The 27982-nt window shown below is 59.1% G+C and overlaps 1 protein-coding gene across 18 annotated transcripts; it reads left to right on the top strand.

Moving 5' to 3' along the window:
- Positions 1–222: 222 nt before the first annotated feature.
- LRRC27 (leucine rich repeat containing 27) lies at positions 223–27475 on the top strand. Of its 18 annotated transcripts, none has more exons than XR_014077636.1 (13): positions 831–997; positions 1513–1773; positions 7632–7762; positions 10141–10199; positions 13286–13438; positions 15601–15946; positions 17387–17524; positions 20123–20228; positions 24905–25357; positions 25552–25670; positions 26521–26650; positions 27141–27181; positions 27308–27475. XR_014077636.1 is itself a non-coding variant. In XM_081572875.1 (12 exons), exons 2-12 carry the CDS (start codon positions 1576–1578, stop codon positions 27426–27428), a joined length of 1542 nt encoding a protein of 513 aa, XP_081429001.1. In that variant the 5' UTR covers positions 223–465; positions 1513–1575; the 3' UTR covers positions 27429–27475. The 18 variants fall into 18 exon arrangements, 16 of the variants coding, with proteins under 16 accessions (XP_081429001.1, XP_081429006.1, XP_081429010.1 ...); XR_014077637.1 differs by having other exon boundaries at positions 831–1007; XM_081572875.1 differs by lacking the exons at positions 831–997; positions 24905–25357 and adding an exon at positions 223–465.
- Positions 27476–27982: the final 507 nt, after the last annotated feature.

The raw sequence follows: 27982 nt of genomic DNA, 5'->3' as shown, positions 1-27982 counted from the left end.
TGAGCTGAACTGAGGGAGCATGAGCAGACATGACGCAGCTACTGAACAACCAGGAGCAGAGGCGGCAGCTGCACTGCTCTGATACTCGGAGCGTCAGGGCAGGGGCCCAGATGTGGCTGCGACGGGCAGGGGGCGGCAGCTTCCAGAGACCCTCCGAGCAGGCCCGCGACTGCAGAGGTCAGGTCCCTTAATGACGTCACCCCCGGTGGCCCTGCGCCCGGCGCGCAAACCTTTCTACCTGGGCGCTAGGGGCGGAGGCTCAGCCCGAGACAAACCCTGACGGGCTTCATTTCCCTCCCGGTGACGGGCCTAGGTGTCCGAAGCCATTCCAGCCGGATCTTAGGGACAGTTCCTGGGGGGGCTCCCTTGTCCCCCTGGGCGCTGGGTGTCGCGCTGACGAGTGCAGCCGGGACCGCCATCCTGTGACCCCAGGAGGGAGGACGGCTGCCTGCCGCAGGGAGGGAGGTAAAGGGCAGGGAGGGCGTCCAGGATCCGGACGCCGGGGGCTCCACCTGGAAAGCCAGCCTTCCCGTGCGTGCGATCGGCCGCTCCCCGCGGCCCCCTCCCTCCCGCAGCAGGACTCTCTGGGCCTCGGCCCCTTGTCCCCTTTGTCGGGAACGATCCACCTCCGCCCGTGTCACCGGCCGCCCAGCAGAGAAGGGCGCGGGCGGCAGGCGCGGCGGAAGCCTTACCTCCAGACCCGCGCGCGCAGGCGCAGCACCGTCCTCACGCGCCCTCCGCGCTGTTTGGCGCCCGCGGGCCGCCGTACGGCCGGGCGTCTCCATGGCGACCGCGTGTCCCGCGGCCTCCATTGTTCCGCTGGGCCCTCCACGCCCGGGCGGGCGGCTGAGGACGGGCTGTGGGCCGGCACGGGGACCCATCGGGAGAGGCTGGGGGCGCCGGGTGGCGCGGCCCGCTCGGTGGGGACGCTGCCTCCCAGCCCCCGCGCGGCCCGCCCCGCCCGCTCGCGATCCTGAGTCTTTCTCTTGGTGCAGAGGTTTGCGGAGGTTGGAGCTGCAGGGGGAGGCCCAGGGGGCGCGGGCCTCGCACTCCCCGCCCCTGAATTGGGGGGACGGACACACAGCAGACACCCGAGCTGGCAGCACCACCCCAGCTGAGCGAAACGCTGATGTGAAGGACTCAGACCTGCAAATAAGAAAGGGCGAGCTCAGAGCCCCTTAGGCACTCAGGGGAGGGAGATGCCAGCTTGTGGATTTAGAACCGTTCTGATTGGTTTCATCCCTCGAGAAGCCATTCCTCTTTTGCATTTTCCAGGAATTAAAAGTTAGGTCTGGAACTCCGAGGTGCAGAGAGAGGAGCGGAGCAGTTTAATCTGAACCTTATTGCAGCCCACTTTGTTTTTACCGAAGTCCGGTTTATGATGCTGTTTATTAGACGCGCAGGTTTTTGTAAGCTAGTGCAGTCGTTGCAGGCCTGCCGAGCCGCCCTGAAAGCGTGACTGTGCCGCGTACCCATTGTTGATGTGTCTCCCCTCCCCGCCCCTTTCTCCAGGTGACTCCACACCCAGGAGGATGCGCGGTGGTCGCCAGAGGAGTGCTTTCTCCCAGCGCACTGATGGAGGGGAGCGGTTCCCCCTTGGTTCCCTGCGGGGCTGGTGATTCGGAGAGCAGTGCTGGCCAGGCTGGGAGCAGGCCCACATCCGCCTCCAGAGACGTTCACAAGGGGATCATCTTCTCCTCCTCAGCGATTTTAGACTTGAGTCAAAGTGGTCTTCACCATTTTGGGGAGATCTTTAAAGTCCCCAACCTCAGAGTAAGTGGGGTGCCCTCTGGTCTTGGTACACGCATGCCATGTAGATGTGAATGAAGGCTTTGCTCACTTGTAGATTTCTTTTTAGAGAGAAATTCTAAAATGGGGTGGAAGAGGGTTAGCTTGGGGTTTCATGTGCTGCTCACTGCAAAATGAGAAATTCCAGCAGGGAAACAGCCAGACGCTAATGTCCTCTCCTCGGAAACATCTTAAGTGAAAAGCCCATGGTGGGTGGAAACTTGCTGAAGACACACTTGGTCTCTTATTCAAAACTCAACACCCCTGAGACCTCCCTGGAGGTCCAGTGCTTAAGCCTTTGCCTTCAGCGCAGGGGGTGTGGGTTTGATCCCTGGTCAGGAGCTACGATCCCACATGCCTCTCAGGCAAAAAACCAAAACAAAAAACAGAAGCAGTATTGTAACAAAAACAATAGAGTTAAAAAACGGTCCATATCAAAAAAAAAAAAATCTTAAAAAAGAAAAACCACAATACCCCTTAAAAACTTCAGTAAAACCTTTCTCACCCCACAGCGTTGCCCATGCCCAGTGCTTGATTCTGTTGTGGGCCTGGTGCCTTCATGGGATCGGGCCTCGCCTGCTTGAGATCCAGCGGGTCTGTCTCCTCCAGCGAGTTCTACAACAAAGTTCTCTCTGCACAGCTTGACGGAGACTGTCCAGGGTCAGCAGTTCTCTCACTGCCCAAGAGTCAGGCAACTTCCTTGAACCTCACCTTGTTTTCATGGTTTATCAGTTCAGTTCAGTTCAGTCGCTCAGTCGTGTCTGACTCTTTGCCACCCCATGAACCGCAGCACACCAGGCCTCCCTGTCCATCACCAACTCCCCGAGTCCACCCAAACCCATGTCCATTGAGTCGGTGATGCCATCCAACCATCTCATCCTCTGTCGCGTCCCCTTCTCCCCCTGCCCTCAATCTTTCCCAGCATCAGGGTCTTTTCCAATGAGTCAGCTCTTCGCATCAGGTGGCCAAAGTATTGGAGTTTCAGCTTCAACATCAGTCCTTCCAATGAACACCCAGGACTGATCTCCTTTAGGATGGACTGGTTGGATCTCCTTGCAGTCCAAGGGACTCTCAAGAGTCTTCTCCAACACCACAGTTCAAAAGCATCAATTCTTCGGCACTCAGTTTTCTTTATAGTCCAACTCTCACATCCATACATGACCACTGGAAAAACCATAACTTTGACCAAATGGACCGTTGTTGGCAAAGTAATGTCTCTGCTTTTTAATATGCTGTCTAGGTTGGTCATAACCTTCCTTCCAAGGAGTAAGCGTCTTTTAATTTCATGGCTGCAGTCACCATCAGCAGTGATTTTGGAGCCCAGAAAAATAAAGTCAGCCACTGTTTCCACTGTTTCCCCTTCTATTTGCCATGAAGTGATGGGACGGGATGCCACGATCTTAGTTTTCTGAATGTTAAGCCTTAAGCCAGCTTTTTCACTCTCCTCTTTCACTTTCATCAAAAGGCTCTTTAGTTCTTCTTCGCTTTCTGCCATAAGGGTGGTGTCATCTGCATATCTGAGGTTATCGATATTTCTCCTGACAATCTTGAGTCCAGCTTGTGTTTCCTCCAGCCCAGCATTTCTCATGATGTACTCTGCATATAAGTTAAGTAAGCAGGGTGACAATATACAGCCTTGACGTACTCCTTTTCCTATTTGGAACCAGTCTGTTGTTCCATGTCCAGTTCTAAGTATTGCTTCCTGACCTGCATACAGGTTTCTCAAGAGACAGGTCAGGTGTTCTGGTATTCCCATCTCTTTCAGAATTTTCCAGTTTATTGTGATCCACACAGTCAAAGGCTTTGGCATGGTCAATAAAGCAGAAATAGATGTTTTTCTGGTACTCTCTTGCTTTTTCGATGATCCATCGAATGTTGGCAATTTGATCTCTGGTTCCTCTGCCTTTTCTAAAACCAGCTTGAACATCTCTAAGTTCACAGTTCACATATCGCTGAAGCCTGCCTTGGAGAATTTTGAGCATTACTTTACTAACGTGTGAGATGAGTGCAATTGTGCGGTAGTTTGAGCATTCTTTGGCATTGCCTTTCTTTGGGATTGGAATGAAAACTGACCTTTTCCAGTCCTGTGGCCACTGCTGAGTTTTCCATATTTGCTGGCATATTGAGTGCAGCACTTTCACAGCATCATTTTTTAGGATTTGAAATAGCTCAACTGGAATTCCATCACCTCCACTAGCTTTGTTCGTAGTGATGCTTTCTAAGGCCCACTTGACTTTACATTCCAGGATGTCTGGCTCTAGATGAGTGATTACACCATCGTGATTATCTGGGTCGTGAAGATCTTTTTTGTACAGTTCTTCTGTATATTCTTGCTACCTCTTCTTACCATCTTCTGCTTCTGTTATGGTTTATCAGGAGGTTTAAATGATCAGCATACAAAACAGTGTCCACACAGGACACACCCCCACATGTTGCACTGTTAGCCTGCTGATTGACGGTTTTCAGTGCTTTTATTAGGTTGGCCGAACAGTTTCTTCGATTTTTAGGTAAAAATAAAAGACAGTTTTCATTTTCACCAAGAACTTCGTTGAACTACCTATTCATTGTTTTGTTCCATTACCTTCTGCCATTTTCCAGGCAACTTCATAATTCCATCTTCCCAAAGCTTATCTTTTTGAGCCAAGAACTGTTTCAAATGCCTTTTACAGTCTTCCAGGGAATTGAAATTTTTCCATTAAGAGAGTTTCGTAAAGACTGAAATGAATGGACATCCGGAAGTGGAGCATCTGCTGGATACGGAGGATGAATCAGAACTTCCCGGCTAAGCTGTAACAGTGTTTGCCTGGTCACCAAAGAATCATTCTCTCTTGCATTATCCTGATGGGAGGTTGTTTTTTTTCTGTTGACTAATTCTGGACATTTTTCGTGGCATGCTGCTTTCAGTTGGTCTCACTGGGAGCAGTACTTATTGGACCTGATCGTGTGGTTTTCCAGAAGGAGCTCAGAGGACTCCCTGCCAACCCCCTCCCATACATCACCTCACCTTTGCATGAAGACCAGCCTTTGGTGTGGTTGGTGGTAGTTCATTTCGCTTGCCCTATGATCTCTTCTGTTCCACACTTTTGTACAGTATCCATTTTTCCTTGCCTGGTGTTTTAAAAATGGAACATTTTTGTTATGTTTAAGTAGAGAATCACATGTGGAAATAAGGTACAGAAGGTTTTTTTCACTTAACTCACGTGGAACCCAAATATCAAAGCGATGAACATAATTAAGCTAGTGCAAATGCTTTTCAGTGCTTGCTTGGAACATTTTGAGTGTGTCCACCGTCTCCTGTGTAGTTGTGTGGTGTGACCTTGATTGTTCTGTGTCTCGGTTTGACGGCTGTCAGCTTCAAGTAGTGTACTGAGCCATGGGGCATCGTCCAGTGAGAAATCTGCAGCATAAAACTTCACAAACCACTTTTGACACCTTTGATCAGTCACAGCACATACTCCATACACGGCACATTTTGCATTTCAATCTCAGTCTTGCCTTTCTCGAAATAAGAAAGCTTTTGTGTATGCACGCTCCGTCAAAAAGATGCTGAAAATGTTGCTTTTTTTCTTCCATCTTCAGTATTTAAATGGCTGCACAAAGATTCACCAATTTTGTTAAGTTTTTTTAAAAAAAATGTACACGGACATGACAGCTGTCACAGTATAACAAAACTGTTTCCAGTGAAGTTAAAGGAGAGCTACTAGAACCATCACATGGAAAGAAATGAATGAACTTCTTGGCCACCCCAATACATGTAGCTGTGTACCTAGACTTTGAGTGGCTGCTTACTTGCCTAACCCTGGTTGTGTTCCACACCCTGTTTTTGCTATCAGGCCACCACTGGTCTTGCTGTTTCCTTCACACTGCCCTCCACGAGTAAATTACTGTGTCTTCTTATAATACGCCACTTTTAATGAAGCAAGCGCGCTCAGTTCTGAACAAGGATCCCAGCAGCGTAGACTCCTGGTGCCTTCATGTGTAAAAGGAGGAGGAAGCCTTCTTTAGGCTTAAAGAAGGGACTTTATTTATGCCTCTCAGAATACAGAGGTGTCAACCTTATTACTGTGGCAACAAATCCCCGAGAGAGGTGACCACTCGGAGCTGTGGCCCTTCAGGGGTTACGGGTGCATTTTGCAGCCATAGCAACACCCTCCAGAGCCTCCAGTCACTCCCGCGGAGACCCTCACAGTCAGGGGACACGGACGCCCTCCCCGTCCTCACGAGGCCTCACGGAACGTGGGGGGCAGGGTGGGCCCGTGTGATGCAGTCAGACCGGCCCGGGGGCCGACTTGTCTCTGAGGACCTGCGGCTTCAGTGCTGAGCCTGGGAGACAGAGCGCCTAAAGGTGACCGGGGGCTGGGCCGGGAGTGGCCCGGAGCGACGGCGTCCACAAGCCGAGTCCGGTCACCACGCAGTCCCCCGGCTACGGGGAGCGACGCGGCGGCGTCTTAGCTGACTCGGGATTGTGTTTTCAGCGTGTCTCAAGCATCTGCCATGCGCTGGGAGGGACTTGGAAGGTGGTGTTGGCGGCAGAGCTGGGAGCCAAGACCCTGGTGCCGGAGGAGTGCCTGCCGCGCGCCCAGGGCTGTGACAGCGCGGCGGAGACCGTGCTCCCGGGCGTGCGCCCCGTCACAGGCCAGGCCCGGAGCACAGAGGGGCTCAGGAACCTGCTCCAGGGCGCACAGCTCACGGATTTTCCGAAATCGAGATTTGAACCCAGGGAGCCTGGTTTCCCGGCCAGTGTCCTTAAGTTCTCCACTCTGCCGCCCTGGTAAATAGAAGTATAAAGGTGCATATGTGTGTGGCTCGGGAAAATCCCTGGAGACGGGAATGACAGCCCACTCCAGTATTCTTGCCTGGAGAATCCATGGATGGAGTCGCAGAGAGTCGGACACGACCGAGCGACTGAGACTGACGTGTGTGCGAAGGCAAATCCACGCAGCGCGTAGCAGCAGCAGCAGCAGAGAAGGTGTTTGCGTCGGCCTCCCCCCGGCTGCTCTGACGGCGGTGTCGCAGCTGTGCACGCCGCGAGGGCCAGCGTGCGTGTGTCCCGGCCGCTGCCCTTCTGCGCTGCCCTGTCTGGTCTACGGTGGCGACTGGCGACCCAAGGGCCCACTGGGCGGTGGTCAGACGTCCAGTGTGACAGTCACCGGCTAACTTGCTGTGGCCGTTTTCAGCCCCAGTGACTCCACAGCTGACAGCTCAGCCCCTGTGCCCTTTGGTTTCCCTTTAAGTGCCTCCTGACCTAAGAACCGAGACCCAGACACAGCGCCCGCCCTCATCCTCTGGGCGGCAGGCCGCGGACACTGCGTGTGGGCCTGGGGAGGGGACCAGGATGCAGACACGCCGGGGATGAAGGTGGGTGTTCTAGTTGGTGGGAAAGGTGGGTGTGCTCAGCAGTGGCGTCTCGACCACCAGCCGGGAGAGAAGCCGCGTCCGGGCGGGAAGTGCCTGGCCGGGAGGCCTGGCCTCATCTTTCTCACTTTTTAATTTTTTTAAAAGAACTATTAGGTCGGATCGGGTCTGATTTGTGACCTGCGGTGTCTCTCGCCGCGGCCTATGGGCGTAGCAGCCCCCAGCAAGTGGGGTCTTCACTGCCCGCCAGGGCTGAACCCGCATGCCCTGCATTCAGAGCAGATTCTTAACCACTGTACCACCAGGGAAGCCCCCAAGCCTTGACTTTCTGATGCTTGTGTTTCCCGTTTCAACTATTTCAGGGGAAACATTCGCATTTTCTTTCAACTTGCTATTTGTGATTGCAGTCATAGTGGAAATGTTTTGAGGATACATCATGTTTTAGAATTTAGTTGGCTGACGAAACATTCTTCTTTTCCCCCCGGAAGCAATTGCACCTTCAGCGAAATGCCCTGTGCACGATTCCTAAAGACTTCTTCCAGCTGCTGCCCAACCTCTCGTGGCTGGACCTGCGTTTCAACAGGGTCACCGCGCTGCCCTCTGGGATTGGCTGTCACAAGTGAGTGGCGTGTCTGTCTGTCATCGTCTCTTTAAAGTGCCCGAGTGCCTGTCTTTGGCTGCCTCGCTCTCCCCCACTCCTCCCATGAATTTCGACTTGGGAACAGAAGCGTGTAGTGGGGTCTTCAAAGCCATTTAGAGGTGTGGTGGCTGCAGGTACTGAAAGCACGTGTGGTGTGGTTGGTTTAGTTGCTAAATTGTGCCCGACTCTTGTGACCCCATGGACTGTAGCCCGCCAGGCTCCTCTGTCCATGGGATTCTCCAGGCAAGAATGTTGGAGTGGGTTGCCATTCCTTTCTCCAGGGGATCTTCCTGACCCAGGGATTGAACCCGGGTCTCCTGCACTGCAGGCAGATTCTTCACTGACTGAGCTACAAGGGAAGCCCCAAAGCACATACATAGTTATCACTTAGGACACTTAGTACTTAGGAACACGCCGGCACCCCAGCGCCTCGCCCCACAAGCAGGTTCCATCTCTGACTCCCGAGTCAGAAATAGTAGCAGTACTGATGAATGCAGACCAGCGGCTCCGCTCCTGAGGGCCCATGGTGACCGCACTGGCTCCCAGCAGACAGTGAGATGCTCTTCCCATCTGGGGAAACCAGAAACCCTGGAGCACGCTCTGCGCTGTCCTGCTGAGCTCCTGCCACCCAGGTGCCAGGCGTCTCCTAGCACCCCACTTCTAGAACCGAGGCCAAACTGCCTACCCCCGCAGCCCCCCAGCAGCCGCAGGTCAGCCGGTATTCACCCCCCAGAGCCACATGCAGCGTGAGGCCACCCTTCTCTCAGGCGCCTTGGCCCCAGGCCCAGTCCTTCTTGGCAGCCCGTCGACCTTGAGGAAACCTCATGAGTTGAATTTCAGACCCTCCTGTAGTGTCAGCATGTCCGTGGCAGAGGGCACATCAACTGCAAGGGCGCTGAGGTGGGCCCGTCCCTGGGGACAGAGCAGAGGAGGGGAGGCGGCAGGCAGTGCCCGGAAAGGGAGTCTCGAGCTTGTAGGACGATTGCTGATTTGAATTTCATCACGGAAGAGGCAGGAAGTCACAGAGGTTTGCAGGGAGGGGGCAGGCCCGTCCGGAGGCCCTGCAGCTGTCCACGCGGGAGAGCCAATGGCATTGAGGTTGGTGGAGGGTGTGGGAGGGAGAGAGGGGTCTGAGGGTGGCCCCCTTCCTAGAGGAGTCATCGCAGCCCCCGTGAAACACAGAGAAGGGGCTGTAGAAAGCCCTTCACTCGCCTGGATGGCTGTGCACTGGTTTTAAAAGTATTTCACAGAAGTGGGTGTTGTGTTGCATGTAGCAGGGGAGAAAAGCCCCCACTAGCCGCCGGGCCTGATGCAGCTCTGCAGGAAGCAGCTCCTTTCTGTTGGCAGTGGGCGTCTCGGGCACCCAGGGTAGGGACACCCCAGGAGCCGTCTCCCCGAGCTCCTGGGTCTTCCGGGGGCCGTGCCCCAGGGCCTGGAGCGGTATGACAAGCGGCTCTGCCCACTCCACCTGCTCAGGGTCCCCGCCAGTGTGGCCGGTGGCCCCAGCGTCCCCGAGTGTGTGTCGGGGGGGCTTTCGGAAGCCCCGCTCATCACAGGGCCCTCGGCTACTCTGTTGAGACCTGCGTCACGCTCTTGGTCCACCGCCGACTTAGCAATGGCACTCGGTCCGGAGAGTAAGCGCTCCTCAAGGGTAAAAATAAACCAGCGCTGCTTCTCGTAAGCCCTGTTCTTCCTTTTGAAACAAATACACGGCCTCAAACTTGAGAATTCTTTGATTTTGCCACTGAAAGCCAGCAGCTGAATGTTGTCTAAGATATAATTTTGCATGTGGTTTATAACCCGTTATGTCATTAAAATTAGATCAGCATGCTGAAGAGCCAAAAACATGTTCATTAGAAATTTTAAGTAATTATGGGCTTATTAAAAGCCTTAAACTTTCGAAAAAGCCTAATCAAAACAACACCAGCGTTAACGTTCTCCCTGTCCATGTCGTGGCTGTGTGAGCCACTAGCAGGGAGAGAAGGTTAAAAGTGTCCGGCAGCGTATGTGACGGGGCAGTCGTGCCCAAGGAGGTGCTTGGCAGCGTCTGCAGATCCTGAGGTTGTCACTCTTGGGGAGGGGGCGTCTAGTGGGGTGGGACCGGGATGCTGCTAAACATCCTCCGGGCAGGGGACGGGCTCTCCCAAAGAGCTGCCTGGTCCCAGCGCCCACAGCGCTGAGGCCGAGCCCGACCAGCTGCTAGGTGGCAAGGCTGCTGGCTGTCGGAGCAGAGTGTGGGGGGAACGTGTGCATGTCTGCGTGGAAGCCACCCCCGCAGAGAGAAGACAGGTGAAGAAATGTGATGCTCATTTGATTTCCTGCTTGCTAAATTATGTATTTTTTGTCTTGTTTTGAAGGCATTTGAAAACTTTGCTTTTAGAAAGAAATCCCATCAGGATGTTACCCGTGGAGCTAGGTAAGTGTTGACAAACAATGAAATGAAAGGTGGGTTTCGGGCTCGCGAGGGCTGCCACTGTCACGCTGAGGTCCTGCATGCGCACACGTGTGTGAGCAGTGCGGACGCGGGGCGCTGCGGTGCTCAGGGAGGGCAGCATCGAGGCTCTGTGGGCCCAGGCGGCCTCCCAGTCCAGCTGCCCCTCCCCTCGGCCAGCAGGGTCTTTGTTCGCCCTTCTTTGCTTGCCTTGAGAGCGTTCCCACTCGCCACCCCTGCCCAGTATGTGTTTAAAGGGCCTTCCTTCCTGACTCCCGCTAAGCTTCTGCACTTGCCTCGTCCCGTGGGTACTCTGGGTGATCTGGCGTCAGGCTCCGCGAGGTGCCCCAGAGGTTCATCCACGTGGGTGTGGGTGCCTGGAGTGTGCTCATCTCTGCTCACTTTCCCTGTGAAGGGCTCTTCCTCCTGCCCGGGTTCCTGGCTTCCTCCTGCCCGGGTTCCTGGCTTCCTCCTGCCCGGGTTCCTGCCTTGGGTGCTGTTGTCTTTGCGCATTTTGCTTTCAGGCGGGGCCGGATCCCGTGGGCAGTCTGTCTTGTTTGCATGTCTCACGTGGTCACCCTCTGCTGCTCTTCCCTTCTTGAAGCTTCGTCTTCCATCCGGGACAACTTTGTTGGTGGGAACATCTTCTTTTGTGTTACCCTGAATCTTACGGTAAAGAATTATTGTTACTGCTCAGTCGCTAAGTCGTGTCCGGCTCTTTGCAACCCCGTGGGCTGCAGCATGCCAGGCTCCTCTGTCCTCCACTGTCTCCTGGAGTTTGCTCAGATCCACGTCCGTGAGTGGGTGATGCCATCCAACCATCTCATCCCCTGCTGCCCCAGGTTTTCTTAAAGGTCATCTTTATTTTCCCTTTGTTGTTGAAGGATGTTTTAGCTGAGTGTGTGGGAAGCCAGATTGTAGGGACTGAGTACTTTGGAGATGTCTGTGTTGTTGTGTGGATTCCATCATCTGTTCAGAAGTCAGCAGTTTTGATAGAGGTAACGTCTTTTTTCCTCTGGCTGCTTTCAAAGTCGTCTTTTCGTTTGACCTTCAGCCGTCTGCCTGCGGTGCGCCTGGGCGTGGTTTTCTTTGTGCTTCATTGCTCAGGGTTCACTGAGCTGCTTGAAGGTGCTTGTTGATGCCTTTCTCGGGTTTGGGGAACCCTGGGGCCGACGTCGATTCTCTGGGTGTCGTGTCTCCCACATGCCTTTTCCTCGCATCTGGCGCTCCTGACGGGTACGTGTGGTTCTGTTTCAGATGCCTTGAGTGCTCCTTTTCCCGGCTTCTGTCTCCCCTCTGCATCCCACCGTCGTGGATTCTCTGTTGACCTGCCTTTGAGATCATCGGTTCTGTCTTCTGCTGTGTCCAGTTTACTGTTAAGCTCGTCCGTTTTGTTCAGTGGTTTTCACCTGTACTTGAGATTGTGTGTGGGGTGGGGCTGGGGGGGGCGATAATTACCAGTTCATGTTTTAAATGATTACAGGCCAGTTCGTATTCTCTGTTTCTATGTGAGTCCATTCCGGAAGGCCTTCCTTTTATCTGGGGTCTTGAAGGACAGTTTGGGTGGACTCAGATGCTTGATCGGCAGGTTTTCTCCAGCACCCTGAGCCCGATGCTCACCGTCCTCCGCCACCATTGCTCTTGACAGAACTCAGCCATCGACGTCTTGTTGTTCAGCCGCTCAGTTGTGTCCGACTCTTTGCGACCCCATGGACTGCAGCACGCCAGGCCTCCCTGTCCATCACCAACTCCCGGAGTCTACCCAAACCCATGTCCATCGAGTCGGTGAGGCCATCCAACCATCTCATCCTCTGTCGTCCCCTTCTCCTCCTGTCCCCAATCTTTCCCAGAATCAGGGTCTTTTCCAATGAGTCAGCTCTTCACATCAGGTGGCCAAAGTATTGGAGTTTCAGCTTCAACATGAGTCCTTCCAATGAACACCCAGGACTGATCTCCTTTAGGATGGACTGGTTGGATTTCCTTGCAGTCCAAGGGACTCTCAAGAGTCTTCTTCAGCACCACGGTTTGAAAGCATCAGTTCTTTGGTTCTCAGCCCTCTTTATGGTCCAACTCTCACATCCATACATGACCACTGGGAAAACTAGACCTTGTGGCTGGTCCCTTTACGTAATGACTTGTTTCCAGGGTTATTTTCTTGGTCTTTTAGCAGTTGCGCCACGACGTTCTCAGTGTGAACCCCTCTGAGGATCCTGAGAGCGCAGCTGCGTGTCTGCCGTCGCCTCTGGGGCCTCTTCGGCTGCGGTCTCCTCGGGTGACTCTTCTGCGCCTTTCTGCATCTTTGCTCTCCTTACACACGTTTACACACCTGCCGTTGTTCCGTCGTCTCCGGAGGTTCTGCTCTGGTTTTAGCCCTTTCTCCTCTGTGATCTTCGGATGGATATTCTACTCCTCCATCTTCAAGTTCCCTTGCTGTTTCCTCTCCATCTCACATCTGCTGTGAGCCCCTCCGGTCAATTTTCATCTCAGTCTTCGTAATTTTAACTCCAGAACTTCCACTTGCTTCTTTTGTGTAGTTTCTACTTTTTTATTGACATTTGTTGAGTCATTTCACTACATTTTCCTTTAATCATTTAAACACGGGTTTTTTTATTTTTTTCATTTCTTTGAGCACATTTAAAATGACTGTTTTGAAGCTTCTGTGTGCTAAATCCAGCACCTGGACCAACTGGGAGACAGTTTCTGCAAAGGGTGTGTTTCCTGAGAATACATCCCATTCTCCTCCTCCTCCTCCTTTTCTGTATGACCTGTAGTTTTTCTGTTGTTGTTTTAAACAGGTCTTTGAGACAGCATATGACAGCATCTTTGTATTTTGGTTTTCACCTGAGGGCTGCGGTTGCCGCTTCTGTTTACATATTTAATTTTATAACCACCATGATCTTCATCCGCAGAACCCATCTCCCCTGCAGAGATTTTCTTTTTTTTTGGAGGCAGATCTCAGGCATCTGTTGTGACCTTTCGCCCCAGATCCTCGGCCGGCTTTCTGTCCCTGGTGTTGGGGGCCGGTTCCTGCCAGGCCAGGCGGCGCCGCTGACAGGTCTGCTCTCCCGCAGGCAGCGTGACCACCCTGAAGGCCCTGAGCCTGCGCCACTGCCCCCTGGAGTTCCCGCCTCCGCTTGTGGTCCAGAAGGGGCTGGTGGCCATCCTGACCTTCCTGCAGATCTGCGCGGCCGAGCACGCGGCCCCCCGAGACGGCTCCCGTCAAGGTGGGTGGCGCGCTTGTTAGGACGCACTGTAACACCGGGGCCCCGGGGAGGCACGAGGGGTAAGGGCGCCCGGCGCGGCCCCACTGGGCTCACTCAGAGCCGCGCGTCTTCCTGCTTCCGTGTGCACGGGTTTGCATCCTCGGTGCCCGTCACTGAGCTTGTCGAGGGTGGGTTTGGGTAAAAGCTCGCGGGGGTGGTTCAAACGAAGCCATCCTCACCTGCAGTCCCCCACGAGGTGACCACCCCAGGAGTCACCTAGAAAAACACCAAATGCCAAGTCAAAACAGTGGTCTCCATTTTCAGGCATTAGTTGTTTTCGTGGCGCATGGGGTGATACTCAGCATTTGTGTACCGTGTTTGCATTTTGCCCTTTTGCTTGACTGTAAGAACTCTCTCTGCTGGCATCACTCCTCCTCCGTTCGCTGTTGTTCCCGTCTGTCTCTGACGCTGAGTCAATTGTCCACAAGCAAATTGGACACACGCTCGTTTCTTGTCACTTCTTAAGACTTTTTAAAGCATGTCTTTGCCCATTTTGAAAACTATTTTTCTTTAAAAAAAAAAAAAACACCGGCCCCCAGCACGTGGTGGTCAGGACCAGGCCGACCTGGGCTCACATGAGCTGCACCCCGCTGGGCCGCCCCCGGGTTCCCGCGGGAGGAGACCCAGGCCAGGGCTCCGAAGGGCAGATGCTGTCCTGCCAGCCTGTGAGTCCAGGTGTTCACCCGCCCACAGTCCACGGTCTCCCCGGAACATGGAGCGGCCTCTGCTTCAAGAAACAAAGTTGTAACTAGTGACACTGAACATATTGTTTAGAATTTAACATTTTATTGTGTAGTTAAAACTCATCATCTTTCAGTCCCATTGTATTTTTTATTTGTATTTTTACAAAGAGGGCTGTATTGGTTCTAACATAATAGATACATGATCAACCGGGGAAAAGCGTAGAAAATAGTAAATCAATTAGGCTGAAAAGCTGAAGATGAATTTGCTTTGCACCAGAAGGTGACTTGGACGGGCAAAGCTGTCTCCATGTGTTGAAGAACACCAGGGGCCACTGGGTCTGGGGCGTGTGCCCAGGCTGAGGCCAGGCTTGGTGGGCGAGCCCCTGCTCCTAGTCCGCAGCAGGCCCGGGCCCTGTCTGTCTGTCAGTCAGCACATGCGGGTCCTGCCAGAACAGAGGCCGTGTGAGGCCGATGACCCCATCTGCGGGGTGCTGTGGCCCTAACGACCAATGAGGGATCTGGTGCACATCGGGATGGATATGTTTGGGGCCAGTTTTCTCACTTGACTTTCCTAGAGATCAAAGTGTCTCAACTCAGCAAAAGCGCGGTAATAAAATAATGACAGGTGTGTGGGGCTGAGCATCAATTAGAAGCAGGTACTAGGAGATCTCGATGGGGAAGATACCTTCATTTATACGGACTTATGTGGAGCGTGAGGGCCTGGCGCACAGGGAGCCCCCCAGCCCTCTCCGTGCAGGGAGCCTCCCAACCCTCTCTACACAGGGAGCCCCCAGCCCTCTCCGTGCAGGGAGCCCCCCAGCCCTCTCTACACAGGGAGCCCCCCAGCCCACTCTACACAGGGAGCCCCCCAGCCCTCTCCGTGCAGGGACCGCCCCCCAGCCCTCTCCATGCAGGGACCGCCCCCCAGCCCTCTCTGTGCAGGGAGCCTCCCAACCCTCTCTACACAGGGAGCCCCCAGCCCTCTCTGTGCAGGGACCGCCCCCAGCCCTCTCTACACAGGGAGCCCCCAGCCCTCTCCGTGCAGGGACCGCCCCCCAGCCCTCTCTACACAGGGAGCCCCCAGCCCTCTCCGTGCAGGGAGCCCCCCAGCCCTCTCCATGCAGGGAGCCCCCCAGCCCTCTCTACACAGGGAGCCCCCCAGCCCTCTCTGTGCAGGGAGCCCCCCAGCCCTCTCTGTGCAGGGAGCCCCCAGCCCTCTCTACGCAGGGAGCCCCCAGCCCTTTCTACGCAGGGAGCCCCCAGCCCTCTCTACGCAGGGAGCCCCCAGCCCTCTCTGTGCAGGGATCCCCCCAGCCCTCTCTGTGCAGGGACCGCCCCCAGCCCTCTCTCTGCAGGGAGAGGGCTCCAGGCTGGGTGCGTCTCGGGCGGTGGAGGTGCAATCTACTAAAACGTCCTTGTGTTCACTCTCCATTTCCCCAGTTAAGAAGATGACCATAAGTGATCTGCCACAGCCCCTGTCAGACTCACCCGAAGAGCGCGTGCCTAACAAAGAAACCATTCGTTGTCAGGAGCCAAAGGGAAGAATGGTCACAGAAAAGGTGGACTGTTTGCCGCCTGCTGAAACACTAGGCCTGCACGAGCCCCCGGAGGACTGGCCGAGCGAGGAGGAGATCCGGCGGTTCTGGAAGCTGCGGCAGGAGATCGTGGAGAATGAGCAGGCGGGGGCGCTGGGGAACCAGCTCCTGCCGGCGGAGCTGCCCCCCAACCTCAGGGCCGCGCTGAGCTCCAAGGGGAAGCTACTCCCCAACCCGAGGCCCCTCTTCAGGTGATGGCGGAAGGCGAGGCTGGACTTGGTTCCCGCAGGCAGTCTCGTTGTTCTGCGAGGCCCTGTTACAATGTCAGGTGGATGTGTGCCCACATCGCCATCTCAAGACGTGGCAAGTGCCAGCCCCGGTTTAGGGTTCCAGTCACCCAGACCAGGGCGGGGCGGGGAAACAGGCTCAGAGCAAGAGGTTACGTAAAAGAAAAATGCAGACGCCATGTGCATGGTGTCTGTGTGTGTGCGTGGTGTGTGTGTGTGCGTGGTGTGTGCGCGCGTGGTGTCTGTGCGCGAGGTGTGTGTGTGTGTGTGCTTGGTGTGTGTGCGTTCTTGGTGTGTGTGTGTGCGTGGTGTCTGTGTGTGTGCGTGGTGTCTGTGTGCATGGTGTGTGTGAGTGTGTGCGCATGGTGTGTGTGTGTGCGTGGTGTGTGTGTGTGCGTGGTGTCTGTGTGTGTGCTTGGTGTGTGTGCGTTCTTGGTGTGTGTGTGTGCGTGGTGTCTGTGTGTGTGCGTGGTGTCTGTGTGCATGGTGTGTGTGAGTGCGCGCGCATGGTGTGTGTGTGTGCGCGTGGTGTCTGTGTGCATGGTGTGTGTGTGTGTGCGCATGGTGTGTGTGTGTGCGTGGTGTGTGTGCGTGGTGTGTGTGTGTGCGTGGTGTGTGTGTGTGCGCGTGCTGTGTGTGTGTGTGCATGGTGTGTGTGTGTGCGTGGTGTGTGTACATGGTGTGTGTGTGTGTGGTGTGTGTGTGCATGGTGTCTGTGTGTGCGTGGTGTGTGCGTGGTATGTGTGCGCGTGGTGTGCACACGTGTGTGGATGTGTGTGTGTGCAGAGAGAACCTGACCCAGTAACACTGGCGAACACAGCTCATACGTCGGCACAAGCGGTGACGTCACGTCCAGGGCACAGAACGTGGTCAGCGGTCACCCGTCTGCAGCCCCGCGGGCTGTGTGGACACGTGCCCAGCGAGTCTGTGGTGAAAGCCTGTGACACTGAGCACGGGCCCATCCGAGCTGACAAGGCTACGCTGGGCGCTAGCCTTGGAAAACAGAAGAGCTTAGATCCACAAGAAAAGGGTGCACGTGTTCACTGCGTCGTCGCTTCACCCATTCTGTAGGTTTGAGAATTTTTCAAAGGAAAGCATCGTTGGAGGGCCATCGCCGTGGGGAGGGTCACTACCTGGCTGTGGCCCTGGGCTCACAGCACAGGGCTCCCCCGCAGAGGCCCCGATGACCTCGTTCATCTAGGTCCACGCCAACCTTTTCCCGCAGCGGCCCAGTCTCACCTGGTCTCAGATGTCATCCAGTGGCGACCTGGCCTGGGGACGGGGTGGAGGCCCTGCCTACCGACCATGACCCTTCTGCAGGCAGCCGCCCGCACCCCGCGCTCACCCCCAGGGCCCGTCTCGGGTTGCATGACGTGCTCAGCTGACAACCTCGTGTCGTCGTAGGATGAAGATGCCTTCTTTCCAGGGCGTCCTGCCCTGGTCCGCCAAGCAGGCCTTGGTCCGTGCCAGCCAGCTGCGGGAGAGCAGGGGCCTAGCCCTCCGGGAGCTGCGGGAGAGGCAGGCTCAGGAGCGGAGCAGGAGGTGAGGTTGGGGGGGGTGCTGGGGGTCGGGGGGGGCCCCAGGGTCGGGGTCGGGGGGCGTGCCGAGGGCCGGGGGGGCCCTGGGGTCGGGGGGGCCCTGGGGTTGGGGGGGCCCTGGGGTCGGGGTCGGGGTCGGGGGGGGGCCCTGGGGTCGGGGGGGCCCCGGGGTCGGGGTTGCCCCGGGGTCAGGGTCGGGGGGGGCCCTGGGGTCAGGGTCAGGGTTGCCCCGGGGTCAGGGTTGGGGGGCCCTGGGGTCGGGGGGCCCCAGAGTCGGGATCGGGGCACCGAGGGGTCTTGGCCACGCCGGAAGCCGCCGCGCTGTCCCCGTGGCTGGGCACGGGCCCCTTGTCCACCGCCGGCCTGTGCCCTCCTCTGCTTCCTTATCATCCCCATTCCTCCCCGAGTCCGTCCTCTCCTGTTCATCATGAGCTCACAGGCCTTTTTGAAGGGAAGCTGCTTACAGTAGCACGCTGCCCGTGGACTCATCCTGCCCCTACCCCAGGGTCGGCCTCGAGGGGGGTCACCTTGGTCCCGGTCTCACTGTCCGCCCTCTGCCCTCCAGCCCCTCCAACTGCCCGTCTCCACTTCGCCCTGACAGACTGCCTCCAGCGTGCCCGATGCCCCCACCCTCTGGTTGGGTTTGGCCGGTGGGCGGTCCGGCAGGAGGTCAGCGGGGCAGGGCGCTCAAACCGGGGCAGGGAACACAGTGTCCCCACCCCAGGGCCCTGCACCCCGTGACTGATGGCGCGGCTGAGCAAAACTGTGTGGCCTGGGCTCCCCCTGGCCGCCCTTCCGTCCCCCCAGGGTGTCTGTCCCCCTGCATGCCACATGGAGCCCGCTGTGCCCCCACTGTGCCCCCCTAAGGTCCCCACCACCCCTCCCCATCCAGGCAGGTCTGCAGGGGTGGCTGCCCACCGCCCCTCCCGAGCACCTCTGCCTCTGTCATTCACGGCCCTGCAGCCGCTGTTCCCACTCTCCGGCTCAGCTGGGCGCCGGGCTGGGGACCCAAGAGGCAGGGCAGACAAGCCCCCCGCTCCCGGTCAGGCTCCGGGAGGCCCAGCGTGCTGCCTGCCCTCTCTGAGCAGCTCTGGAGTCAGAGGGTAGGTGGCAGCTCCCTCCTGGTTCTCTGCCTTGGGCCTGAGACCACAGTCGGTGCCCCTGGCCCCAGCGTGGGGCTGTCCAGCAGCCGAGCCTCCGCACGGCCCCCGGCTGTTTGTGCTCCTGCGGCTCCCCAGGACCTCAGTCTGTGCCTCTTAAGGAGCGGGTCCCTTCCAGCCCATTTCCTGAGAGGCGACCGAGACCCCCTGTGAGGTGTCACACAGAGGTGACAGAGGCGCCTGCGGTCGCAGAGTCCCAGCTTCCTGTGGGCAGCGGCGTGGGGCTGGGGGTGGGCAGCCCTGCAGGTGAGGAGGGCTCTGTGCCAGTGCAAAGGGGGCGCCTGGCCCTCCCGGGAGGCCAGAGGGGGTGGGGGCCGAGGACAGCCAGCCTCTCACTGGACCTGTAATGAGCAGGCCAGTGGGGGGTCCCAGGACAGCACAGCCCCCCAAGGAGGGTGCGGGGCAGTGACGCCCGCTCCGGGAGGACCCAGGCCTGAGCTGCAGGAGTGAGGGGTGAGCTGCAGGAAAGGGGTCTGAGCGCCCACAGGGAACTCCTGGCAGGCCACGCAGCGGGGCTGCAGGGGGCGAAGTGCTCTGCTTGGAGCACCAAAGCCTGTGCTGGAACCTAGGACAGAGGCCCTTGAAGGGCGACTGCCAGGAGCCCAGGAGGGCCCAGCACCCGTGACCCTGAGGACGGAGGGAATCTGGCGCCTCCGGGCGGGGGCCCAGGTGGTGGGGTGGGGCGGGTGAGTCTGGGAGGCTCTGCCGGGAGAGGAAACGGAGAGCCAGGACTGGTGGCCGGAAGGGTTCGCCCCGAGGACCGGCACTGGGAAGATTCAGGACTTGGTTCAAACAGGCGAGTGGCCGCCGCCTGGGCTGGAGAGACCTGGAGCTCAGTGGGTGAAGCCCTGGGCCCGCCGTCCCAGCGCCGCCCTGCTACCCAGGCGGGGCTGGGCTCTGTTCAGCCGGGGACCTCCCGGGCGTCGTGCCCAGCACCGTGGAGGCAGCGAGCCCCCGGGCATCATCCGGGGTTTGTGGTGCAGCGGGTGATACGCTGCCAACAGCCCAGCCGCAGGCGCCGAGCGGCAGAGGCGGGGCTCAGGCTCCTGATGAGGCTCAAGAGTCGGCGGAGAGCGAGCGGGCGGGTCGGCGTGCGCCCCCCACTCCCCACCCCGGGCCGCGTGCAGACCCGTGAATGCCTGAGGCCCTGGCTGTGGAGCTCGCGGCCCCAGCTGGGCCTTCCTGGCAAGGGCCCTGGTGCCTCAGCGGGCAGGGGCTGGCCAGGGCCGGGCTGGTCCCTGCCGGGAGGTCCAGACAGACTCGGAGGCGCCAAGCGCTGCCGGGAGGCCCGGGTGTCGGGCCTGCGTCTGCCCTCTGGGCGGGGGGCCCGGACTGACGGGCTTTTCTGTGAAGCTCTAGAAGTGACCGTAGAAACTCTGGTGAGCTGAGATCCGCTTTACCCACAGCTCTCACGTTCTGCTGTCCCCCCCCGCCCCCCACAGAGACAAGCGAGCGCTGCAGGAGTGGAGGGAGCGCGCCCAGGTGCCGAGGCGAAGGCCGGAGGAGGAGCCCGGGCGCCTGCCAGCCCCGCCCCCGCGAAGGAACCCAGTACGTTGTGGGGGCGGGAGGGGGCGGGAGGGGGCGGGAGGGGGCGGGAGGGGGCGTCCGCGGAGGAGCCCGGAGCCGGGTAGGCGGTGGGGAGGGGGCCGGGCTATTCAGGTACCTGCGCGAAGGCGGCCTGCCTTGCAAAGCCCGTCAGCTCGCCGTCCTGTCCCTCTGCCAGCGGTGACCTCACGCAGAAAACAGAGACCACCAGCTCGTCCACCCTGTCCCGGCCTCCCCCGGCCACCCCTCTGCAGCCCCGCTGCCTGGCCTCCCAGGAGCTCCCTGTGGGCGCTCAGACCCCTTCCCCCACAGCTCACCCCTCACTCCTACCTGCAGCTCAGGCCTGGGTCCTCCCAGAGCGGGCATCACTGCCCCGCACCCTCCTCTGGGGGGCTGTGCCGTCCTGGGGACCCCCCCCCACCGGCCTGCTCATTCTGAGGTCCAGTGAGAGGCTGGCTGTCCTCGCCCCCCGGCCTCCCCATCCCTCCCAAGGGCCATCCCGAGCCCGGCCAGTCCTCTCTCGTGCTCCCCAAGCGGCTCTGTCCTGGCATCCAGGCCTCATCACCTGCTCTGCTCAGGGCAGCCTTGTGTCTGTATTCCCCCACCCCTGCTCGGGAGACCCCAGTAATGAAGTCACTCTGCCCCTGCCCAGGGCCCCAGGGACCCCTGCAGCCCGTCCGCTCTGCCCAGGGCCCAGCCCCCCCCAGTGTGTCTGCACAGCCGGGGTGGGGCTGGTGACCGTCCACCTCAACCTGCACAGGCTCCTGGCTCCTGGCTCCAGGCAGCCGCTGGCTGGACTGTGAAGGTGCCCTGCCCCAGCAGACAGCCTGGGCCGGCCGTGCGGAGATGTGCTGGCCTGTTGTCCCTCTGGAGTCCCTTGGGCTCCCCTGCTCCCTTCTGCAGGCACTCAGCCCACCTGGGTGCTGATCAGGCAGCGGAAGGGCTCACGATGGCGGCCCCGGGGCCCCCAAACCGGACTCTGGTCCACAGTCTAGGCCACAGGCCACGAGACGGGCAGCAGACCTCTTCCCCTCCCCCCGTGCCCAAGAGGCCGATTTTCCCTCCACCTGCACCCCCCGCCCCCCGCAGCCTCTTCGTGGCGATGAGGGCACCTCCTCCTCCCCGGAGCACAGAGGGGATCGTCAAGGTGACCCCTAGAGGCCAGGGCCCTGCTGCAGGGCTGGGTTTACGCGTCATCGTGGCCATGGTGCCCATCGGGGAGCCTCCACGAGCCACTTGTGCCTAAGTGCCCGTAACAGACCACGTGCTGTCTGGACCGGGGTTAAGCGCGCGGTTCAGGGGCACTTCACGCAGTCCCGGCGCTCTACAAGCACCACCTCATCCATCTGCAGGGCCTTCCTGTCTTCCCAAACTACAGCTCTGTGCCCGTGGGGCACTGGCTCCCCTCCCCCTCCCCCTCCCCACCCTCTGTGTCTGACTCCTGGGACCCCCGTGAGTGAGGGCACCCTGCGTGTGCGCCACGACGGTCATGTCACAGAGCATCGCGTCCTCAAGGCTCGTCGGCATTGTGGCCTGTGTTGAAATCCCTTCCTCTTCGGGGCCGAGTGGCGTTCCGTGTGTGGACTGCACTTTGCTTCTCTCTCCATCCAACCACGGGCACTGAGGCGCTGCTGCCACGGGGCGGCGGTGGCCCAGGGCGCGGTATTTGCACGCCTTTTTGCGTGCTGCCCTCCAGCTGGAAGTGACTTCCGTGATGCTGTGCAAGAAGAAGCTTGTGCCGTTCTGTATATCTTGTAGTTACAGAGAAATAGGGCATCTCGTCACTTTGTTACTAGCATTCATAGCATAGGAACTGAAGAGTGTCTGTAAACCTGGGGTAGCAGTTCCCCTCCTAAGTTAAATGTAACAATTCTGAAACTAAAAATAGCGAACTAAAAGCGGAAGTACTTTCATGGTCTAAAATACTATAATCAAAGTCAAAGGATGGGGAGGTTATTTGTGACATATATTTGTAACAAAAGAATAATATAATATATAAAGGAAAACCACAAATAGGCTTTTTAAAGAGTGCAGTAGACAAACGAGCAAAGGGTAGGACAGGCAGGTTGCAGACGAAGCCCAGGTGGCAGGAAATCCAGAGGAGAAGCCAGGGTTCTCGGCGCTCCAGCTGTGAACAGCGGCCAGCAGGCACTCGGGGCAGCCTAAAGCGACGGGGCCGTGGAGGGCCCGCTGCAGGCCGTCCGCTTCCAGGAGCATGTCCAGGAGAGTTAAAGTCACTAAATTCTTGGGATACTTCTGGGGGCCTCTCTCAGAGAAGGAAAAGCAATCGTGTGGCGGCCTGTAGGTGGGACGCACGTAAGCGGCCCTCAGCGTCATCTGCAGGGGACAACACAGGCATGGCGGGGGGCTCCGTCCACCACATCCCCCGTCCCGCGAGCTTGGCGGAAGGGCCGGGCCAGGCTGGCCCACGTGGACACAGGGGCGCCAGGCCTCCCAGGGCCTGGCTGTGGGCTCTGCAGGAGTCGCCGACGTCCTGTCCACCCCCTGCACCGGTCAGGAAGCTTCCTCTGGCCCAGGCAGGGGCCCGAGCCGCGTGACTCACCACCCACTCTTTTGAAAGCGTGGTGTCCTGTTTTTCATGATGCTCTGAACCCAGCGGCTTGTCAGTGACCTTGGAGTCCATGTGCTGGGCTCCGATAACAGTGACACGGGGCTAGGGGTGCGGCCGGAATCACACCCTTCGTGTCTCAAAGGCAGAAGTAGGCGTCCGCGTGTAAGAGACTCCCACTGGACCCGGTGCGTGTAAGAGACGCCCACTGGACCCGGCGCGTCTAAGAGACGCCCACTGGACCCAGCGCTTGCTCGGGGGCCGCGGCAGGCGGGCCTGACCGCAACCCCACGTGTGCAGCACGGCCTCCCTCCCCCACCCTGTGCCCTGGGCAGGAGGGAGCAGGAGGTTCTGAGTCCGCTGGTCTGCGCGGCAGCTGTCCCAGCGGGGGCGGGGAGGGGGAAAGGGGACAAGCAGGCCGGCTCCTGCTCCCCCCGCCCCCCAGCCTCCCCCGGCCTTAGGCTCCTTCTGAAGTCAGTCTGGTGCTGCTGGGCTGGAGCTGGTGACGCAGGTGGCCTGCCGGCCTGGTGACCCACTTAGAGGTGACCTAGCAGATTAGCCCTCCGTGACCCCCCCTGCCGCCCCGGCACTGCCCCAGCCTTCTCCCATCTGACACTCACCCAGTCCCTGCAGCAGCTGTGTGCCCCGACATGCACACAGACACTCGCACACTTCACACACACAGACACACCCACAGTCTCTGCAGCAGCTGTGCACCAACTCACACACATGCGCTCACACACTTCACACACACACTTGCACACTTCACAGAGACACACAGTCCCTGCAGCAGCTGTGCACCCTGACGCACACACATGAACTCACACTTCACACAGACGCCCTTGCACACTTCACATAGATGCACTCACACAGTCCTTGCAGCAGCTGTGCACCCCGACAGACACACTCGCACACTTCACACACACAAAGCCACAGTCTCTGCAGCAGCTGTGCACCCCGATGCACACAGACACACACGCACACTTCACACAGACACACAGTCTCTGCAGCAGCTGTGCACCCTGATGCATAGACATACACACTTCACACACAGACACACTCACACACTTCACATACAGACGCACTCGCATACTTCAGAAGCACAAGTCTAAGCTCCCTGGGCTGGGGGGTCGGTCTGGTTCCCAGGGGTCCAGGAGGGGCGGGGGCAGCTGCAGGCAGCGCCGGGCGACAGCTCTGCCGTGTTGCCACTCGCATCCCGGTTACAGGGCTTCAGGGCCCCCAGCTTGTAGCCCTGACGGCAGAAATCTTTCAGGTCCCCTTCAGGAGGAAACCACTGCAGAATGGCTGGGGTGGGAGGCGCGGGATCAGAGGTTCTGTGGGAGCCCAGGGCACCCCAGCAGAGCAGCGAGAACGCACCCCAACAGCAGGGGCCGGGCACCTCCAGGAGCACAGGGTCTGTGTAAAGCCCAGAGCACTGGGTGTCCGCGTGGGAGCCGAGGTCAGGGCACAGGAGGACTCCACCCAGGCGTCCAGGTGTGGCCAGCGCGAGGAGGAGGGAAAGCAAAGTTCTGAAACGGCAAACCCAGTAGACAGGGAACAGGAATCAGGCAGGATGCGGGACGGCCCCTGTGGGGAGGCGGAGGAGCAAATTCAGGTGAAACACACCAGGCCCACGTGACCAGAAATGTAGGGGAGACGTCCTCAGGCCCTAGAGCTGATGAGTCTCTAGCAGTCGCTTTGTGGAATGCTCTAACCTAGACGTTTTAAGGAATTTGTTGTTTTCAAGATGAATTTCAGTGCTCTGGGAATTCTTTTCTTGTTTATTTTCGGCTGCGCTGGATCTCCATTGCTGGGTGCAGGCTTTCTCTAGTTGCCGTGAGCAGGGCCACACTCCACGGCGCACGGGCTTCTCACTGCGGCCGTTTCTCTTGTCGTGGAGCCCGGGCTCTGGCTGTGAGGCTTCATGAGCGGTGGCTCTCCGGCCTTTCAGCATGTAGGCCTCAGCAGTTGTGGCACATGGGCTAAGCTGCCCCGTGGCATGTGGACTCCCCCCGGCCCAGGGATCAAACCCATGTCCCCTGCACTGGCCGGTGAACGCCTATCCGCTGTCCCACCAGGGAAGGCCTAAGAAGTCTGTGAATCCTTACAGAACCACGCAGCCTTTATCCTGCCTTCCTGGCCCCCGCACGGGGCCCCTCCGCCCAGAAGAACGCGTCGCAGCTGCTTCCAGGGAGGGCGGAGATGTCCTGCTGAGACGCTGGATGGTCACCGTTGGAGCTTGTGGGGTCTCTGAGAGCAGTCGGGGCTCACTGGCCGTGGCTCGGGCGGCAGGGGGCTAGTTCGGGGCACCCCTAAGCCCCAGCTGCCCCTGCACACGCGTGGGGGCCGTGAGCTCACGTGGAGCCACAGGGTCTGTCTGTGTCGGGAGAGCTGGCTCTGCTGCTTCTGGCACGTCTTCAGAGTCCGTCTGTGCCCGTTCGTCGCGTCACTGATCCAAGCCGATGAATCTGTAATGCAGGTTTTCTGACTGCAAGGCTTCTTCTGCTTTCCCCGCTTTATTCGTCAGGCGTGAGCCCACACTTTAGTGATCGAACACTGTTAGGTATGTTGGGCCCGTGCCTGGGCCGGGCCGCCAAGGAGCCGTCTGCTCGCCCGTGTCCTGCGCTGTGGCCTCGGCCCCCCCCCCCCCCCGCCGAGGGTTGGGACCCCAGCGTGTGGGGCAGGAGCGTGCTGTGCCCGGTGGCTACCTTGGCATCAGCGGCTGTTTTCCTGAAAGGATCTTGCTGCGTCTTCCAGGGGGCGGCAAAGATTTCCTTTGCCTTGGACCCGAGAGAGAACGAGAAAATACCGAAGAATTCGCCTGGAAAAGTGCAAGAAAGCAAAGAGAAACCACCGCAAGCAAGTCAGGAAACGAGGTTGGTGACCGGGCGTGACTCCGTCCCCTAGACACGCCCCCGCCGCCCGCCCTGACCCCGCGGTCCCTGGGCCCCCCCGGCCTGGCTGGGGGGCCGCACCTGCTGCCGGCCCGGCCCTGCCCCCTCCATGGCGCTGGGCCGAGGGCTCTGCAGGAAGGTGGTTGTGCTGTGACCTGTGGGTGGCAGAGGGCTTGTTCCGCCCCCATCCTGGAAATTGGGAAAGTGTCACGGGTCTGTCGGTGGGGTTAAGGCAGCCACGTGGGGGTCTGACCTGCAGCTGAGGAGTTGGTGGGGTGTGCTCGCACATCTGGGATCCCACGTCGCCCCCGTGGCCCCTTAGCAAGCCCACGGCCCACCACGTCTGTGCACAGACACCCCGCCCCGTGGGCAGGACTTCCCAGGAGCTGGGGTCTGAGATGAGGGCAGTCAGGCCCCTCGCCATGGGGTCTGCCCAGAGGACCCAGGCGGCCTCTGTGCCGGGGGGTGTCTCAGAGCCCTGGCAGGGGCCACCCTCCCCATCACGCTCCCGACGTCCTGTGGGGGACGCTGCCCCGGGCCCCGCTGAGCAGACCCGTCCAGCGTCACCCCTGAGGCCGTGCTGTGTTCCCGCTGGAAGCAGACACCTTCTGCTTCACGAGGCGCTGAGTGCAGTGTCCTCGGTGTGAAATGTCTCCCGTAAACCTGAGGGTTTCAAGCAAAGCAGGTCCAGCAGGAGGGGGCGCGGGAGGCAGCCTGTTCCCAGTGGGTGGGCGCCCGAGGCGGGGGCGCTGTCCCTCCCGGCCGGGGGAACAGAAGGCGCTCCGGGGTGGGCGGGTGGGCAGCTTGGTGTCCCCGCGTCCTGTCCCCGCAGCGGCCTCCGAGGGGCAATTCTGGAGGAGACGCTGAAGCCGCAGGCCCCGCAGCTGTGCGCACGGAGGAGCAGGTTCCAGGGGCTGGCGCCCCTCGAGGACGTCCGGAGGGCCGCCCGGGACGTGGAGATGGTGAGTGTCTGTCAGCTCCAAAGAGGAACCAGCGCTTCCACTGAAACCCGGAGGGGTGGGGGTGGGGGTGGGATGGGGGAAGGGAGACCCCCAGCAGAGGGGGCTGAGGTTTGCGGGGTGGGGGCGGGAGGGGGGAAGGGAGACCCCCAGCAGAGGGGGCTGAGGCTTGCGGGGTGGGGGTGGGGGTGGGGGTGGGGGTGGGGGTGGGGGTGGGAGGGGGGAAGGGAGACCCCCAGCAGAGGGGGCTGAGGCTTGCGGGGTGGGGGCGGGAGGGGGGAAGAGAGACCCCCAGCAGAGGGGGCTGAGGCTTGTGGGGTGGGGGTGGGGGCGGGAGGGGGTAAGGGAGACCCCCAGCAGAGGGGGCTGAGGCTTCCGGGGCATGGGGGCCCACCGCTGGGGGGGGGCGGCTCCAGGCCTGGGGCACAGGCTCCGCCCACACGGTGCCGGCTGAGCTGCGTCCGGGCTGACCTGACCCCCGCTCTGTCCCCAGGCCCGGAGGCTGCATGATGAAGTCCTGAAGCTGAAACTGAGGTCAGCCTTGAACAGAAACCACCGCTGTGCTGCTCTGCCCGGGAGCCTGTCGCTCGGGCCGGCTGCGTCCCAGTCTCAGAATATATTTTTTAACCCAAAGTACTAAGAATCTGAACACGTTTGCAGACACTACAGACAGCATCTTCTCACCTGGAAGACGGCCCGGCCCGTGGCTCGCACCCTCCCAGGGGCGTCCCCTTGCGCAGAGCCTGGTCTGTGTCTCCATCCCTCCATCCGCACGTTCTGAGCCCGAGGGGGTCTGAGCTGCATTAAAGGAGAACGTGGTGACAGGCACAGGCACGCAGCTCCGTTTCCATCGCGGCAGGTCGGGCGGAAGGCGGTGTAGGCACCTGCGCCTGCTCCCCTCTGGGGCCCCTCCCACCTCCCCTGGGGACCCCACCTCCCTTCAGCCCCCCACCCTCCCCTCGGGGTCCCCCACTCCTCTGGGGCCCCTGCACCCTGCTCACAGCAGGCCTGGAGATTCCATGACTGACTGACTGCAGTGCCCTCCTGTCTGGCTGTGTTGCCCCTCCCCCCAGGGGCTGCCCCCTGCCCCCTGCCCCCCAGACCCGTCCCAGACCCACGGGGGGGCCGGTCACTCAGAGTAACGTGACTTAGCCTCTTGCGCTGAACATGTGATGACATGAGATGAGGGCTTGATCTGGAAAACACCTTTGATTCGAATTAACAGATACAGGATGACTCAGATTCTCAGTTTCTTTTTGTGTCAATTTTGGTAGATCTGTTTCTCAGTGACTTTTTTCATTGCATCCAAGTTGTCTGGCTTATCGGCATAAAATG

Source organism: Giraffa tippelskirchi, chromosome 2 (assembly GCF_054371585.1).
Source record: "Giraffa tippelskirchi isolate mGirTip1 chromosome 2, T2T-mGirTip1v1.2.pri, whole genome shotgun sequence".
NCBI lineage: Eukaryota > Metazoa > Chordata > Mammalia > Artiodactyla > Giraffidae > Giraffa > Giraffa tippelskirchi.
The sequence above is the reverse complement of the archived record's forward strand: the minus strand, read 5'-3'. Positions and strand labels throughout refer to the sequence as shown.

Excerpts from the sequence above, each read along its gene's own strand:
- LRRC27 (XM_081572875.1), top strand. The coding sequence starts at position 1,576 with ATGGAGGGGAGCGGTTCCCCCTTGGTTCCCTGCGGGGCTGGTGATTCG. Across the intron at positions 25,671-26,520 it reads CAAGCAAGTCAGGAAACGAG|CGGCCTCCGAGGGGCAATTC; the intron begins GTTGGTGACCGG and ends CTGTCCCCGCAG. Across the intron at positions 27,182-27,307 it reads GTCCTGAAGCTGAAACTGAG|ACACTACAGACAGCATCTTC; the intron begins GTCAGCCTTGAA and ends ACACGTTTGCAG.